The sequence below is a fragment of the Pristiophorus japonicus genome, chromosome 15 (genome assembly GCF_044704955.1).
Source record: "Pristiophorus japonicus isolate sPriJap1 chromosome 15, sPriJap1.hap1, whole genome shotgun sequence".
NCBI classification, from domain to species: domain Eukaryota; kingdom Metazoa; phylum Chordata; class Chondrichthyes; family Pristiophoridae; genus Pristiophorus; species Pristiophorus japonicus.
In genome coordinates this window covers 135,717,353-135,735,988 of record NC_091991.1, presented here as the reverse complement: position 1 = coordinate 135,735,988, position 18,636 = coordinate 135,717,353, and the positions used below count along the sequence as shown (strand labels likewise).

Sequence of the window (18,636 nt, the reverse complement as noted above, 5' to 3'; positions counted from 1 at the left end):
ACCATAATATGGTAGAATTCTTCATTAAGATGGAGAGTGACACAGTTAATTCAGAGACTAGGGTCCTGAACTTAAAGAAAGGAAACTTCGACGGTATGAGAGGTGAATTGGCTAGGATAGACTGGAGAATGATACTTAAAGGGCTGACGATGGATAGGCAATGGCAGACATTTAAATATCACATGGATGAACTACAACAATTGTACATCCCTGTGTGGCATAAGAATAAAAAAGGGAAGGTGGTTCAACCGTGGCTAACAAGGGAAATTAGGGAAAGTGTTAAATCCAAGGAAGGGGCAGAAAATTGGCCAGAAAAAGCAGCAAACCTGAGGACTGGGAGAAATTTAGAATTCAGCAGAGGAGGACTAAGGGTTTAATTAGGAGGGGGGAAATAGAGTATGAGAGTAAGTTTGCAGGGAACATAAAAACTGACTGCAAAAGCTTCTGTAGATATGTGAAGAGAAAAAGATTAGTGACGACTAATGTAGGTCCCTTGCAGTCAGAATCAGGGGAATTCATAATGGGGAACAAGGAAGTGGCAGAACAATTGAACAAATACTTTGGTTCTGTCTTCACGAAGGAAGGCACAAATAACCGAGGGTCTAGCGAGAAGGGGGAACTGAGTGAAATCCTTATTAGTCAGGAAATGGTGTTAGGGAAATTGAAGGGACTGAAGGCCGATAAATCCCCAGGGCCTGTTAGTCTGCATCACAGTATAATTAAGGAAGTAGCCCTAGAAATAGTGAATGCATTGGTAGTCATTTTCCAACATTCTATAGACTCAGGTTCAGCACTATGGATTGGAGGGTACCTAATGTAACCCCACTTTTTAAAAAGGAGGGAGAGAGAAAACAGGGAATTATAGACCGGTTAGCCTGACATCGGTAGTGGGGAAAATGTTGGAATCAATTATTAAAGATGTAATAGCAGCGCATTTGGAAAGCAGTGACAGGATCGGTCCAAGTCAGCATAGATTTATGAAAGGGAAATCATGCTTGACAAAGCTTCTAGAATTTTTTGAGAATGTAGCTCGTAGAGTGGATAAGGGAGAACCAGTGGATGTGGTGTATTTGGACTTTCAAAAGGCTTTTGAAAAGGTCCCACACAAGAGATTAGCATGCAAAATTAAAGCACATGATATTGGGGGTAATGTATTGATGTGGATAGAGAACTGATTGGCAGACAGGAAGCAAAGAGTGGGAATAAATGGGTCCTTTTCAGAATGGCAGGCAGTGACTAGTGGGGTACCGCAGGGTTTAGTGCTGGGACCCCAGCTATTTACAATATACATTAACGATTTAGACGAAGGAATTGAATGTAAAATCTCCAAGTTTGCAGATGACACTAAGCTGGGTGGCAGTGTGAGCTGCAAAGAGGATGCTAGGAGGCTGCAGGGGGACTTGTACAGGTTAGGTGAAAGGGCAAATGCATGGCAGATGCAGTATAATGTGGATAAGCGTGAGGTTAGCCACTTTGGTTGCAAAAACAGGAAGGCATATTATTATCTGAATGGTGACAGATTAGTAAAAGGGGAGGTGCAACGAGACCTGGGTGTCATAGTACATCAGTCATTGAAGATAGGCATGCAGGTACAGAAGGCAGTAAAGGCGGCAAATGGCATGCTGGCCTTCATAGCGAGGGGATTTGAGTATAGGAGCAGGGAGGTCTTACTGCAGTTGTACAGGGCCTTGGTGAGACCACACCTTGAGTATTGTGTGCAATTTTGGTCTCCTAATCTGAGGAAGGACATTCTTGCTAGAGAGGGAGTGCAGCGAAGGTTCACCAGACTGATTCCCGGGATGGCAGGACTGACATATGAAGAAAGACTGGATCGACTAGGCTTATATTCACTGGAATTTAGAAGAATGAGAGGGGATCTCATAGAAACATATAAAATTCTGACAGGATTGGACAGGTTAGATGCAGGAAGAATGTTCCCGATGTTGGGAATGTCCAGAACCAGGGGTCACAGTCTAAAGATAAGGGGTAAGCCATTTAGGACCGAGATGAGGAGAAACTTCTTCACTCAGAGAATTGTGAACCTGTGGAATTCTCTACCACAGAAAGTTGCTGAGTCCAGTTCGATAGATATATTCAAAAGGGAGTTAGATGTGGCCCTTACGGCTAAAGGGATCAAGAGGTATGGAGAGAAAGCAGGAATGGGGTACTGAAGTTGCATGATCAGCCATGATCATATTGAATGGTGGTGCAGGCTCGAAGGGCCGAATGGCCTGCTTCTAAACCTACTTTCTATGTTTCTATGGTCCCAAGTTTCCACATGATTCGCGCCTGATTTTTAGGAGCAACTGGTGGAGAACGGACTATTTTAGAAATCGCAATTCTCCACATTTTTTTTCTGCAGTTCTAGTTAGGTAGAACAGTTCTAGTTTAGAACAGAATTTTTTCTTCAAAAGGGGGCGTGTCCGGCCACTGACGCCTGATTTGAAAGTTTCCACAGTGAAAATGTACTCCAAACTAAAGTAGAATGGAGCCAGTGAAGATTTTTGTAGAACTGAAAAAACCTGTTCTACACATTAAAAAATCAGGCGCAGGTTACAAAATAGGCGTCCAGAACGAGGTGGGGGGAAGGGAACTCATTAAATTCGACAATAAATCCTTATTTATACTTCTACAAATATTATACAAATAAATCCAACCTGAATAAACATTTATAAGCCAAAAAAAGATTAAATAAACCATCTTCCTACCTGTGTGAAAGTGCTTCAGCCAGGGAGAATTCTGCAGCTATTCGTGCCGCTGAGCGAGAGGGGGAGGGAGAGAGAGAGAGAGAGAGAGAGAGAGGGGTCGGGGAACAGGAGCGCGGGTCGGGTTGGGGGTCGGGTCGGGGTGGGGGGGAGCGGGCCTCAGGTCGGGGCGGGGAGCGGGTCGGGGGGGGGTCTCGGGGCGGGGGGGGGGAGAGCGGGTCTCGGGTCTCGGTCGGGGCGGGAGGGAGCGGGTCTCGGGTCTCAGTCGGGGCGGGGGGGAGCGGGTCTCGGGTGTCGGGGCGGGGGGGGAGAGTGGTCGGCGGGGGGGCGGGGGGGGCGAGTGTCGGGTCTGGTCGGGCGGGGGGGAGCGGGTCTCGGTCGGGGCGGGGGGGAGCGGGTCTCGGTCGGGGCGGGGGGGAGCGGGTCTCGGTCGGGGCGGGGGGGAGCGGGTCTCGGTCGGGGCGGGGGGGAGCGGGTCTCGGTCGGGGCGGGGGGGAGCGGGTGTCGGGTGTCGGGGCGGGGCGGGGGGGGGGGGAGAGCGGGTGTCGGGTCTGGTTGGCAGGGGGGGGGGGAGCGAGTGTCGGGTCTGGTCGGGCGGGGAGCAGGAGCTGGCCGTGGGAGGAGCCTCATTCACACAGCCCCAGTGAGGCCATTGGCCCAGGGCTAGGGGCTGCGTGCTTCGGGCCCCTCCCACACAGTTCGGCGCCTGGAGCTACTGTACTTGCGTGCTGACTGTAGCGCGCATGTGCAGAGGTCCCGGCACTGTTTTCAGCGCAGGGACCTGGCTCCGCCCCCCCCACAGCTCGTGCCGGCTGCGCCGAGTGCCACAGGACCTGTAAGTCGGTGGAGAATACCGAGGATTTTTTTAGGCGCCGTTTTAGGCGTGAAAAACGGGCGCCCAGCTCGGTGGGGCGCCCGTTTTTTTTCTTGTGGAAACTTGGGCCCATAGTTTCTACCTACAAAACTGAGTATTGACCTGTTCCTTACTCCATACAAGCAAGGGAACCTCAAGAAGCCTGTTCTTTGGGCAGCAAAGTGGTTACTCTTTTCTAAAGTCGTCGTCTTTTTTCGTATGGTAGTAGCAAAGCAAATCAAATGTCAATAAGTTGGATATCCAGGCCAAAGCTTCCGGTGTAACAGCGTGGATATCTTGTAGGCTGCCTGCAAATTTTCTCTGAGGGCTGTGCTCAATGATGTGCTCCAGGGTCTGATTAGGAGCTCCACAGTCACATGATGGGGATGCTTTAATCTTCCACCTCATCATCATCATCGGCAGTCCCTCGCAACGAGGATGACTTGCTTCCACGCCAAAACGGGATGAGTTCACAGGTGTTTCAATGAAGGACCGAATATTCCAGATCCCAAACTACATGTTGAAGGGTGGAAGATGCCTGTGTGTGGATTTTTTTTAACGTGTGGTGGCCGTTGCACACCAGCCACCAGACAGGCTTGACAGAGCTAGGTCTTGGTCCAATGGCAAGGATTAACCAAGACGACTGGAGAGCTGCTCTGCTGCACAGGCCTAGTGCGCACACATATCGCAGTGTGAGCTGGACCCGTGCTGCTCCAGGGCCCTCGCCTCTTCTGGCCCCGAACTCCCGCCTCTCCTGGGCCCCAATCACATCCCTCTACATTCTCTCACCGCTCCTTCGCCCCAATCTCGTTGCTCGTGCTGTACCTGTCCATGTTCCAATCATCGACCTGGACCTTGATGACATCTCTCTTCGCTGCCGTCATCCTCCTGCACAAGCTCGCGCTGTACCTTGAAGTGGTACGCCGCCACACTGTCCAGGGGCCGCCACTCGCCGCTCCTTTTATGGCCCCGACCTGCTGCTAATGGTCTCTCGTAGGTCGGGGCCACCTATGAAGAAGGTGGCAGCATCTACCATGACGGGTTCTGAGACGGTTGATGGTTGCTCACTGTTTGCGAGAAATGTTTGATCCTTCAGGTTGTACTGTATGCCGCATGGTCACTGTTCTTCCAAGCATTTCGCCATTGGTCATCAAGGCTGAGAGGAGATCGCTGAAGGGCTTCAGTGACAGTCCAAAATGGTCTTGAGACGGGTTGATGGTAAGTTGTTCAAGTCAGCCTGGATAGCTATGCCTTTGCTGGTGTAGCAGTTGTATTCTCTGGAGATTGCTTATTCGCGACGTAGGTGTGGTGGTGTGATGTTTGCAAGCACGGGCAGCCAAGGTGTCGATAAAAGCGTACCGGTGATAATTCACATAGTAGAATTCAACTGGACATCAATGGATTTTACATGTGGACATGACAGCCATGCCGGAGAGCAGTACTCCGCTGTAGAGTACACCAGAGCGAGTGCTGCTGTAAGGAGGGTTTGAGCGTCTGCTCTCCATGAGGATCTGACAAGTTTCTGGATCAAGTTGACCCTACTCTTTAGTTTCTTCCCAAGGTTCTGGAGATTTTGTCTATATGACAGGGGTGCGATCAAGCGTGACTCCTAAATAGGAAGGTTTTTTGGCACAGTTTACCTCTGTGCCGCAAAAGGAGACTTTCAAAGCTCGGTTTGCTTGATGAGTGTTAAGGTGGAATGTCGAGGTGACGGTCTTTTGCGGGTTTGGTCGGAGTCGCCATCGGCAGAAGTAGGCCTCCATTCTCTGTAAATCACTGGTCAGGGTCTCCTCGGTGATGGATAAATTTGCGTTTTGCATGGCCAACTTTTCTATAGTTAACATCCACTTTACTTGCAAAAGGCTTGATTTTCCAAACCTGTGCAGACTACATCAAAAACAAATCGGCTAAAGTAATCTGCCAAGATTTCGGTCTGTTTCAGCAGCTTGCATGGATCCGCAGATGTTAACCGTGCCAAATGGAAGCACTGCTGCATGTAGTTGTAACCTGCCTCAATACTGCCAGGATCCTCATAATACATTACCAGAGCTCTCCACCAGTACTTGTACTTCTGCATCAAAGCTTATTTTTCAAATTGCTTTTAAATTACAAGAATACTTTACTTGCCTCCCAACATTCATCATTGCTTCAGATTATTAACAACTTCTATGCTGAACACACAGCAGTTTATATCCAGAAAATGTTCAGATGCAGCCAGAAGACAAAACAATAGAAAGAAAGAAATACTTGCATTTATATAGCACCTTTCATTACCTCAGGGCGTCCCAAAGTGCTTTACAGCCAATGCAGTACTTTTGAAGTGTAGTCACTGATGCGATGCAGGAAGCAGGGCAGCCAAATTGCACACAGCAAACTCCCACAAACAGCAATGAAATAATGACCAGATAATCTATTTTGGTGATGTTGGTTGAGGGATAAATACTGGCCACAACACCAGGGGAGAACGCCCCTGCTCTTCGAAATAGCACCATGGGATCTTTTACACTCACCACAGTAGGACTACCCAATCTATTGTACTCAAGTTCTCTGCCATGCTTGCAAATTTAGAAAATCCCGGGACAGGGTAGTGGGGACGGTTACCTGACATAACAGATCTCTGTCCTTTTTTTCCTCTTTGCCTTGCGTCAGGGAACACTAATATCCCAGGCACAGGAAAGAGGAAAATCCAGAGCAAAGGAGTAAATTCCTGCTTTGGTTATATAAAATGCAGAATTTTGCTGCAGCCGCCCATGCTAATGGTGTGCTCAAAGAACTGAGCAGGATCAATTCCTACTGAGGTGAAAAATGGTCAAGCTTTTTGCTGATGTTTATAAACAGACAGATAAAAGATGTGCTGCCTGCTTGATTAAACATGTTACAGAATCTTCACGGTAACAAATCATGAAAAGGCTAAAATTGCCCTCACAAAAAAGATCATTGTCTCATTCTGTTGTAGATATGAAATGTATCCCAACCATGATTGAATTTCAACTGATAAACTGTAGAAAGTGTGTGGGAGGGCAATTGGCTCAGGCGTGAGAAAATTGTGACGGTGTTGACAGTCTTTCATCGGAAATTAGTGAACACGACAAAAGTTATCTTTCTGCCTTTGTTTTTTTAACTTGATGAGGGAGATCTCAATCATTAACTACTACTACATCTAGTAATGGGAAATGAATCAGAGCAGATAAGAGCAGTAAGCATAGGGGAACATCTAGGTAATAGCGATCATAAAATAATAAAGTTTAAAATAATGATTGCGAGGACATAAGTAAGACAAGGGCCAAACTAATAGATTGGAAAGGAGCTAATTTGGGGGAATGTGCATGGAACCAGGAAGGTAAACTTGAAGAAAATGATAGACAAAGAAATGGAACAACAGTGGGAAATATTTAAAACGGTGATCAATAGAGTTCAGGAGAAATATATTCCACTACAAAACAAGAATAAACTAGCCAATAATGAAACACCATGGATGAATAAAGAGATAAATAACACAAAAAAAATTCAGGATAGGGATAGGACCTGTCATGTATTTCACCATCTTGCAATGACAATAGTTATGTAACTGTAACTCATGCACACTGTACCTGTACCCTTGAAATGCACACCCTGACCACAGGGGGTGAGCTTGCGGGAGACACCCCTCACCTGGGTTTCCAGGTATAAAAGGGGAGGCCCCACCCAGGATCAGCACTCCTTGGTCCTGGGAATAAAGTGAAGGTCACAGAGTGACCGTGTCTGATATATATATGCCTCGAGTGAGTTTGTAACAAGGTGCAGAGACACTACATTTGGCGACGAGAAACGGGAATCACCGAACCACGAGGATGGCCACCAGTGGCACAGAGGAACACTACTGTGTGGGTGAGGACTGGGACGACTTTGTGGAAAGACTCCAGCAGAGCTTTGTCACAAAGGACTGGCTGGAAGAGACAGCGGCTGACAAGCAGAGGGCGTATCTACTGACCAGTTGTGGTCCACAGACGTATGCGCTGAACAACAGGTGCCCGTTTGGCATTCATTCGGCAGCGGCTAACTTTCAGCGAAATATGGAAAGCTTGCTCAAGTCCATCCCTGGAACAGTCGTATTCCAAGACGACATCCTCATAACGGGTCGAGACACCGAGGAACACCTCCGCAACCTGGAGGAGGTGCTACGCCAATTGGATTGGATAGGCTTGCGGCTGAAAAAGGCCAAGTGTGTGTTTTTGGTCCCAGAGGTCAAGTTCCTGGACAGGAGGGTTGCCACAGACAGGATCCGGCTCACTGAATCAAAAACTGAGGCGATTCGCCGGGCGCCCAGGCCCGGCAACACGTCGGAGTTGCGATCATTCCTGGGACTTTTGAACTATTTTGGGAACTTTCTGCTGAACTTAAGCACATTGTTGGAGCTGTTACACATGCTCCTCCATAAAGGTTGTGAATGGTTTTGGGGGGATTACCAAGAATGGGCTTTCAATAAGGCGAGGAACCTGCTGTGTTCCAACAAACTGTTGACTTTGTATGACCCCTGTAAAAAACTGGTTTTAACGTGCGATGCGTCATCCTATGGGGTTGGGCGTGTGTTGCAGCAGGGTAACTATGACGGCCGACTCCAACCGGTGGCTTACACCTCCAGGTCGCTCTCCCAGGCAGAGCGTGGATACGGCATGGTCGAGAAGGAAACACTCGCGTGTGTGTACGGTGTGAAAAAGATGCACCAGTACCTTTTCGGTAGACAGTTCGAACTAGAGACGGACCACAAGCCGTTAACATCCCTGTTGTCCGACAGCAAGGCTGTCAACGCTAATGCGTCAGCTCGCATACAGCGATGGGCCCTCACGTTGGCTGCGTATGACTATACCATACGGCACTGACCAGGCACCGAAAATTGCGCTGACGCACTCAGCAGGCTCCCACTGGACACCACCGAGGGAAAATGTTCCTGATCGTTGTCGATGCATACTCGAAGTGGATTGAGTGCATCATATTGAACTCGTGCACGACATCCATCACTGTGGAGAGTCTGCGTACGGTTTTCACGATCCACGGCTTGCCGGACATCCTGGTCAGTGACAATGGCCTGTGTTTTACCAGCCATGAATTCCAGGAGTTTATGTCAGTCAATGGGATCAAGCACATCCGGACAGCGCCGTTCAAGCCGGCTTCCAATGGCCAGGCGGAACGAGTGGTCCAAGTCATAAAGCAGGGCATGCTACGCATCCAAGGACCCTCCCTTCAGTACCGCCTATCGCGCCTCCTGCTGGCCTACAGGTCCCGCCCGCACTCACTCACGGGAGTCCCGCCAGCGGAACTTCCCATGAAATGCACGCTTAAAACGCCCAGCCCTGGCAGACATTGTTGAGGGCAAGCGCCAGTCCCAAACCGAGCTCCATGATCGAGGCTCAAGCAGGAGGTATATAGAAATAGATGACCCGGTATTTGTTCTTAACCATGCTTTGGGACCCAAATGGCTTGAGGGCACCGTAATTGGCAAAGAAGGAAACAGGGTCATGGTGGTCCGACTAAACAATGGGCAGATATGCCACAAACACTTGGACCAAGTAAAGACAAGGTTCAGCATAGACATGGAGGAACCGGAAGTAGAGCATGATGAGATGGCACCCACACCACTGCCAGCATACGAGCAACAAAGACAGTCCTCAGCATGCACAGTCCCGGCGGCCAGCCCGGACAGGCCGAAATCACCTCAAGTGACAGAGACGCGTGCTGAGGCTCAGCCATCAGAGCCACAACTGCAGCGCTCCACGAGAGAGCGCCGACTACCCGATAGATTTAACCTCTGAAACTAAAAGAATTAAGGGGGGAGGTGATGTCATGTATTTCACCATCTTGCAATGACAATTGTTATGTAACTGTAACTCATGTACACTGTACCTGTACCCTTGAAATGCACACCCTGACCACAGGGGGCGAGCTTGCAGGAGACACTCCTCACCTGGGTTTCCAGGTATAAATCCCACCCAGGATCAGCACTCCTTGGTCCTGGGAATAAAGTGAAGGTCACAGAGTGACCGTGTCTGATATATACATGGCTCGTGTGAGTTTGTAACAAGGTGCAGATACACTACAGGACCACTAAAGGATGCACAGGATAAACTCATAAGGAATGACAGAGAAATGTTGAATTGTTACTTTGCCTCATTATCTTCAAGGGAAACTAACGAGGTAGGCATGACAGAAGAAGAGATCAAAATAGATATAGAATTACATAGAATATACAGCTCAGAACCAGGCCATTCGGCCCAACCAGTCCATGCCGGCGTTTATACTCCACTCCTCCTTCCATCCTTCCTCATCTAACTCTATCGGCATAACCCTCTATTCCCTCTCCCTCATATGCCTGTCTAGCTTCTCCTTAAACACATCTTTACTGTTCGCTTCAACTACTCCCTGTGGTAGCGAGTTCCACATTCTCACCATTCTCTGGGTAAAGACGTTTCTTTTGAATTCCCGATTTGATTTCTTGGTGACTATCTTATACTGATGGCCTCTAATTTTGTTCTTCCCCACAAGAGGAAACACTCTGTATCTACTCTATCAAAACTTTACAGAATTTTAAAGACCTCTATTAGGTTACTCCTTGGCTGTTTTTATTTCAGATTTCCAGCATCCACAGTATTTTGCTTTTGTACAAGTACCTTTGCAATGTAGTCACTGTTGTAATGTAGGCAAATGCGGCAGACAATCATTGGTTTTCTCTTTTTGGGGGTGTTAATTGAGGGGTAAAGTTGGAGGATGTTGGGAAAACTCCTTAATCCCATGGAATCCACTTGACAGGGCAGACGTGGCTCAGTTTAAAATCTCATTTGAAAGACAATACCTGCAACAGTGTAGCATGCCCTTAAGTGCTCGAGTCTCTGGAATGGGCTCGAACCCTGGACTTCTGACTCAGAGGTGAGAATGCTACCACAGAACCAAGTCTATTTTCCTAAAAACAAGGATACATCACGTGCATATACATTGTCCAGAAACTCCACTTTCCTGCACTATCCCCATATCCCTTGATTCCATTAACATCCATAAATCTAGCGATCTCTGTCTTGACTATACTCAACGCCTGAGCCTCCACAGCCCTCTGGTGTAGAGAATGCCAACAATTCACCACCCTTTGAGTGAAGAAATTTCTCCTCATCTCAGTCCTAAATGGCCGACCCTTTATTCTGAGTGACCCCTAGTTCTAGACTCCCCAGCCAGGGAAACATCGTCCCTGCATCTACCCTGTCAAGCCCTGTAAGAATTGTATATGTTTCAATGAGATCACCTCTCATTCTTTTAAACTGTAGAGAATATAGGCCTAGTCTACTCAATCTCTCCTCATAGGACAATCCCCCCATCCCAGGAATCAGTCTGGTGAACATTTATTGCACTCCCTCTGTGGCAAGTATATCCTTCCTCAGGTAAAGAGATCAAAACTGTACATCTTACTCCAGGTGCAGTCTCACCAGGGCCTATATAATTGCAGTAAGATGTCTTTACTCTTATACTCAAATCCCCTTGTAATAAAGGTCAACATACCATTTGCTTTCTTAATTGCTTGCTGTACCTGCATGTTAATTTTCAGTGATTCACGTATAAGGACACCCAGGTCCATCTAACATAAGAACATAAAAAATAGGAGCAGGAGTGGGCCATACAGCCCCTCGAGCCTGCTCCGCCATTTAATAAGATCATGGCTGATCTGATCATGGACTCAGCTCTACTTCCCTGCCCACTCCCCCTAACCCTTTATTCCCTCATCGCTCAAAACACCAACATCTCCCATTTCTCACCATTTCAAAAATACTCTTTTTTTACTTTTCCTACCAAAGTGGATAACTTCACATTTCTCCACGTTATATTCCATTTGCCATGTTCTTGTCCACTCACTTAGCCTGTCTATCTCCCCCTTGAAGCCTCTTTGCATCCTCCTCACAACTTACATTCCCACCTAGCTTTGTATCATCAGCAAACTTGGATATATTACAATTGGTCCCCTCATCCAAATCATTGATGTAAGCTGTTGCTGCCCGCTTGTAGTGCCCTCAAATTAATATCGATGTAAAACTCTCAGATCCCAGAGTTAAGTTGAGAAGCTGTATGGTTTTCTGTAACTGCTGGATTCTGGCTCATGCACAGAATAGCATACGTTGCTACTTTTAGCTGGAAGTAAAATGTACTCACATAGCATATGCTTAACTTTAAATAAATTCCATTACATTTCCTGTTCGTCTTGCAAGTTATCGAAGCATTCAGATTAATATTAAATGTCACTTTGATTTAGTGGTCATTAGTTGGAGCAATTGCAGGAAATTTGGATGAGTCTGCAACATCCATCTACATTAAAGGGAGACTGTCTAATACGGCAGCTTGCGTTGACATTCAAATTATCGCATTGCCTTATAAGTTCGAAGGGCTTTATGCCAAGTGTGGAAACCGTATTTTGCTTAAATACAATGACCAATTTTACCAAGACCACATGTTTTGGTGAGATAGCTCAAGGAAAAACTAATCAGCTGATCAAGGTTGCTGGTTTCCATGGAAACACAGCTGCAAATTTTCAAATGCAGTCCCCACAGTCTTGTTCTTCCTGTACTCGCCTTGTCAAAATTGCACGAATAGGGAATTACCATGGTTGGACAGAAACACAGATTCACAGTGACACCAATTATTTTTGCTGCTGTATTGGTGGCTGGGGAGAAATGCACTCTGGCATGGTCATGATTAGGGATATTTTATATATGGGAGAGAATGCTCCATTTATAGAAAACTGAGAAAGTCCAGCATTTGGAGGGCAATTATCTAAATCAACGATACAATTTGTTTTGGCTCCTTTCAATGTGCAAACTCAAAACCTTTAGAAAAGGTCGCATTGAAAACTAAGCTATCATTTTCTGTACGGGAAAAGGTGAAACACCTAACGATTTTCTGACAGACCACCTCCTGTCATATAACACACTGGCAACGAAGTCACGAGTAAAATGTAATAAACTATGTGAATATAATGCCATTTATAATACTGTGTGCCTATAATACTATTTATATTACTGTGGGCCGATAATGCTAAAATCATTAACATTTAGATTCATGTACATGAATTCTCCAGTTACAGTCTAGGTTAAGTAATCTGTTACATTTGCATTATCCTTCCCTGATATTTAGAATGCAGTTACACAGCAAACCAGCTTCTACTTGGACTCCACCTGGAGTACTGTGCGCCTACTGACCACTATACCATGGGAACACCACTGCCTCCACGTTCCCCTCCAAGTCACACACCATCCTGACTTGGAAATATATCGCTGTTCCTTCATCGTCGCTCGACCAAAGTCCTGGAACTCCCTCCTTAGCAGCACTGTGGGAGTACCTTCACCACACGGACTGCAGCGGTTCAAGAAGGCAGCTCACCACTATCTTATCGAGGACAGTTCCGGATGGGCAATAACAATTATGCCCATATCCATGAATGAGTAATAAAAAAATAAAAGGAAAAATCGGACGTGGTGTACCGTTTCACTGTTCGCTTCACACCATCACTCAAAGTTAGAATTACCCCCCCCTTAAGAGTTTGCAGCAGTCTAAGGTCTCAGAAGCAATTATGGTCCAGCTACCAGTTGTATTGCAGCTAGCTACAACCGTATTTCCATTGTTTGGGTTCTGCTTGCCTGGAACTCGAGAGTTGTGATTTTAACTTGAGATGAGAGGCAAGCATGGGGCCGGCGAAGCTAGCAGCGAGCTCGCTCCAACCGCTGAGCACGATGACCCGCTCATTTTAAGTCCTGGGCCTTATTACCATAGTTTAGACCCGACTCCCACCCGCACTCGAAGTGGGCAGGTGGGAATGGCAAGAGGCTGCTGCCGGGGAACCACAAGAACGGTCCCCAACAGTCAGGCAAGCAGCGGGAGTGGGAGGAAGGCCATCACCATCGGTGGAGTGGGGGCAAGCCTGGGGCAGTGAAGGTCCAGGTTTTCTTTGTGTTTCTGCATCTCCTGGACGGCATGGCTCACACGCAGCGGCAATTGTGCGACTGCCGCCAAAACGTATGCCAGGGTCGGAATTACATAATCGGATCCTAACTTATGAACATTGGGGCATTTTATGATGTTAAAGGTGCTACATAAATGCACGTTGTTGTTGCTATTTATGAGGCCCTCGCCTGCCTGCGTCAAGGACCGCAAATGCTGCCCCAAACATGCCTTTATAAATGCCGCAGACCTGAGTGCAGCTTTCCTCTTGCATCAGACCTGCCTCTATTTTAACCGCAACCCCCTACCGCGAGCCCCATTCTTGGCCGGGGTGGGGTGGGGAGTGTGGTTTAAAATCAGGCTTAGGAGAATGCACTGCACAGGCCTTGTTACATAGGTGCTCTCTCTCGACAGTTAGAAATGACAATGTTTAGAAAGTGCAAGGAAGGGGACAGGTGTGGATCCTTTCTCTCAAGTCTGATAGGTTTAAAAAGTACCCAGAGGTCCATTGGACCATCTGATCACTTTGTAAACCAGGTTTGTCACAGCGTTGGATTCATACTCCATGAGGCACAGAAGCGAAGGAACATACAAAAATTGTCACTGGGCCTCATTCCAAAGTGAGTTGTGATCCTGACCATGGATTTACACTGCAAGTTTAGTGTTGGTGTGAAGTAGGAATTATTTGTACAGGCGCTAAATCTGCATTGTAAATGCACCTTAAGTTACGAAGAAAAATGAATAAAGTTGGGCTTGTTCTCATTGTAAGTGGAGACTTTGAGGTGGACAAGTCCCCCGGACCTGATGGCTTGCATCCTAGGGTCCTAAAAGAAGTGGCTGCAGAGATAGTGGATACATTGGTTGTAATCTACCAAAATTCCCTGGATTCTGGGGCGGTTCCAACGGATTGCAAAACCGCAAATGTAACACCCCTATTTAAAAAAGGAGGCAGACAGAAAGCAGGAAACTATAGACCGGTTAGCCTAACATCTGTCGTTGGGAAAATGCTGCAGTCCATTATTAAGGAAACAGTATCAGGACATTTGGAAAAGCATAATTCAATCAAGCAGAGTCAGCGTGGTTTGATGAAAGGGAAATCGTGTTTAACAAATTTGCTGGAGTTCTTTGAAGATGTAACGAGCAGGGTGGATAAAGGGGAACGAGTGGATGTGGTGTATTTGGATTTCCAGAAGGCATTTGATAAGATGCCACATAAAAGGTTATTGCACAAGATAGAAATTCACGGGGTTGGGGGTAATATATTAGCATGGATAGAGGATTGGCTAACTAACAGAAAACAGAGAGTCGGGATAAACGTGTCATTTTCCAGTTGGCAAACAGTAACTAGTCAGGTGCCGCAGGGATCAGTGCTGGGCCTCAACTATTTACAATCTATATTATTGCCTTGGATGAAGGGACCGAGTGTAACATAGGCAAGTTTGCTGATGATACAAAGATGGGTGGGAAAGCAAATTGTGAGGAGGACACAGAAAATCTGCAATGGGATATAGACAGGCTAAGTGAGCGGGCAAACATTTGGCAGATGGAGTATAATGTGAGAAAATATGAGGTTATCTACTTGGGCAGAAAAAATAGAAAAACAAATTATAATTTAAATGGAGAAAAATTGCAAAGTGCTGCAGTATAGAGGGACCTGGGAGTCCTTGTGCATGAAACACAAAAAGTTAGTATGCAGGTACAGCAAGTAATCAGGAAGGCAAATGGAATGTTAGCCTTTATTGCAAGGGGGATAGAGTATAAAAGCAGAGAACTGCTACAACTGTACAGGGTATTAGTGAGGCCACACCTAGAGTACTGCATACAGTTTTGGTCTCCGTATTTAAGGAAGGATATACTTGCATTGGAGGCTGTTCAGAGAAGGTTCACTCGGTTGATTCCGGAGTTGAAGGGGTTGACTTATGACGATAGGTTGAGTAGGTTGGGCCTATACACATTGGAGTTCAGAAGAATGAGAGGTGATCTTATCGAAACATATAAGATAATGAGAGGGCTCGACAAGGTGGATGCAGAAAGAATATTTCCACTCATAGGGGAAACTAAAACTAGGGGACATAGTCTCAGAATAAGGGGCTGCCCATTTAAAACTGAGATGAAGAGGAATTTCTTCTCTCAGAAGTTTGTAAATCTGTGGAATTCTCTGCCTCAGAGAGCTGTGCAGACTGGGTCATTGAATATATTTAAGGCAGAGATGGACAGATGTTTGAGCGATAAGGGAATAAAGGGTTATGGGGAGTGGGCAGGGAAGTGGAGCTGAGTCCATGATCAGATCAGCCATGATCTTATTAAATGGCGGAGCAGGCTTGAGGAATGAAATGGCCTACGCCTGCTTCTATTTCTTATGTTCTTATAGGAGGGCCGGTATCACTACTGCTCTGTAGACCATAAGCTTGGTGATGGGTTTGAGGTCCTGGTCTTCAGGCGACCAAAGACTGCACTCACACACTGAAGGCAGTGTTGGACTTCGTCATCGATGTCTGCCCTTGTTGACAGTAGGCTCCCAATGTATGGAAAATGGTCCACGTTGTCCAAGGCCTCGTCGTGGATTTTGATAATCAGGGGGCAGTACTGTGTGGCGGGGGCCGCTTGGTAGAGGACCTTTGTCTCCTGGATGTTTGGTGTACGCCCATGCTCTTGTATGCTTCGGTGAAGGTGTTGACAATGGTTTGGAGTTCGGCCTCCGAGTGTGCGCAGATGCAAGCATCGTCTGCATACTGTCATTCAATGACGGAGGATGGGATGACCTTGGATCTGGACTGGAGGTGACGGAGGGTGAACAGTTTCCCGTTTATTCTGTAGATTAGCGCCACTCCAGCGGGGGAAACAGTGTAGGAGGCGAAGGTCAGAGTGGGAGTGGGACAGAGAATTAACATGACAAACGACCGGAAGCTCAGGGTTACGCTTGTGAACTGTACAGAGGTATTCAGCAAAGCGATTACCAATCTGACTATTTTTTTCCCCTTTTTATTTCAAGTTTCCATTCAAGTGTCAGCTGTGGCTTAGTGGGTTGCACACTCGCCTCGGAGTCAGAAGGTTGTGGGTTCAAGTCCTACTCCAGGAGCTTGAACACATAAATCTAGGCTGACACTCCTGTGAAGTGCTGAGTGAGTGCTGCACTGTCAGAGGTGCCATCTCTCAGGTGAGATGTTAAACCGAGGCCTCGTCTGCCCTCCCAGGTGGATGTAAAAAATCCCATAGCATTATTTCGAAGAAGAGCAGGGGAGTTATCCCCGGTGTCCTGGCCAATATTTATCCCTCGATCAACATAACAAAAAAACTGATCATTGTCACATCGCTGTTTGTGGGAGCTTGCTTGTGCGCAAATTGCTGCGTTTCCCACATCACAACAGTGACTGCACTCCAAAAGTACTTCATTGGCTGTAATCTGCTTTGGGACATCCGGTGGCTGTGAAAGGTGCTCTATAAATGCAAATCTTTTTTTCTTTCCCATCCTTTGCTGTTGAAGGTTTGAACACCTCTCTGGGTACAGTTCCACAAGTGCCAGTACTTTGCTCAGTGTCCACTCTTCATGTGTGAGTGCAGACAGCAAGTGTTGTTGGGCGATTGAAACATGGGTGGGGGGGTGGGAGGGAGCATCACAGTCAATCTTGTCCTCACCCATCATCCGCACACTTCCAGCATGGATCATTGGATAGCAATCAGGCAGTAGGACTTTGATTGATGTTCCAGGAGTGTGCAGGACCATTGTAACACTCTTACAGCCACCTGAACTGTGATCAGCCAACTCAACACATAGCAGGACTTTGAACCTGGGGCCTTCCTGGTGCGTGTGCCTTAACTGCTCACTGCCTTAACTAGCTAATCCAGCAAGGGAGCCAGAGGCAGAACGATTCCACATAAAGAGTAATGGAATGTTATTATTTTGTGAAGGCCATTGAAGCAAAAATAGTATAAATAGATTTAAGAGGCAACCAGACATGTTTCTGAGGAAAGAGGATTGAGGGATATGGTGAGATGGGAAGATGGAGTAGAGATCACCCAAAAAGGGCTGGACCAAGTGACCTTTGCACAAATATTCCTATGTTCCTAACAAACACATTCAAATTATAATTAAGTGCTATTGATATTAATTCCAACATTTGATGAGCCTTGTTGGTTCTAGCGTCTGATTGGCAGGATACTTTTAGTGAAGGATGAGCAGTCACACTAATGGATACCCTGCATGTATACCCATGTTTCACATCTTCTATTCTAATATCTATTACCATGTATTTTCCATATAGGATTCCATCTGCTATTTTTAACCATTCCTTTCTACTTGTAATTTGACCACATAACTTGGTATCATCAGCAAATGTTCCGATACAAGTGATACCTCTTCTATACTGTTTATGGACAGTGCAAATAAGTAACCCAGAACAGACCTTGTTGAACGATACAACTCACAGCTTTAACTGGTATATTTTATGATCTTATGAAGCATTTTTACAGTGATTACAAATATTTGCAAGTCATGTTATGATTAAAATCAACGAAACATGAGAAAATTATATACAATAAAAATGACAAATTATTTTAGATTAAAAGTTGCAGCGCAAGTGAAGGAATTGAAATGTATATTGGTATCAACATAATTGCAGATCCCATCCTGAGTTTCACATAAAAAGCTGAAAATGCTGTCAAAAGTGTTTTTGTTGCAGAAGTACATTATCAGTGTATTCCATTAAAATACTGCTATACAAACCCATCTATTAGATAGAGTACATATTCCATTAACTAAAGTACAACTACCCTCCTCGCATTGATTATATGGATGCTACTATTTCTTTAATCTGAACTCCAGTTGTTGTTGAGCACTTTATGCACAAGCTGTAATAAATGCTGCAGCCTATGCTTTCAATCAGACCAATAGTTAACTTCAAAATCTTGAATATTGATAGGACAGCAAAGGGCCCAGATTTAGGAGAAAGGGGGAAGAGGATTATGTAAGATTAAGTAATGACAAGAACACAGAGAAACCCATTTACAAACAGCAGACAAAAACTAGTTGTTTAATAGGAAACAACTGACACCTCCTTTTAGTTCAAGATGCAATTTTAATAAAAGAATTTTAATGAAAATCTGAATTTCATTAAATGACCAATTAAGCTT

At 46.1% G+C, this 18,636-nt stretch overlaps 1 protein-coding gene across 2 annotated transcripts in view; it reads left to right on the top strand.

Annotated features, from left to right (window-relative positions):
- Positions 1–18,636, top strand: part of cpped1 (calcineurin-like phosphoesterase domain containing 1) — a 264,451-nt gene that overhangs the window by 193,598 nt on the left and 52,217 nt on the right. Inside the window, exon 4 of one of the 2 annotated variants that reach the window (XM_070856737.1) lies at positions 12,703–12,956. The exons of the other annotated variant lie outside the window; for it this stretch is intronic. Within the exon in view, the coding sequence (XP_070712838.1) occupies positions 12,703–12,827 (125 nt within the window). The 3' untranslated portion in view covers positions 12,828–12,956. Of the gene's footprint in view, positions 1–12,702; positions 12,957–18,636 lie in introns of those variants that run through there. 2 annotated transcript variants of the gene reach the window in all.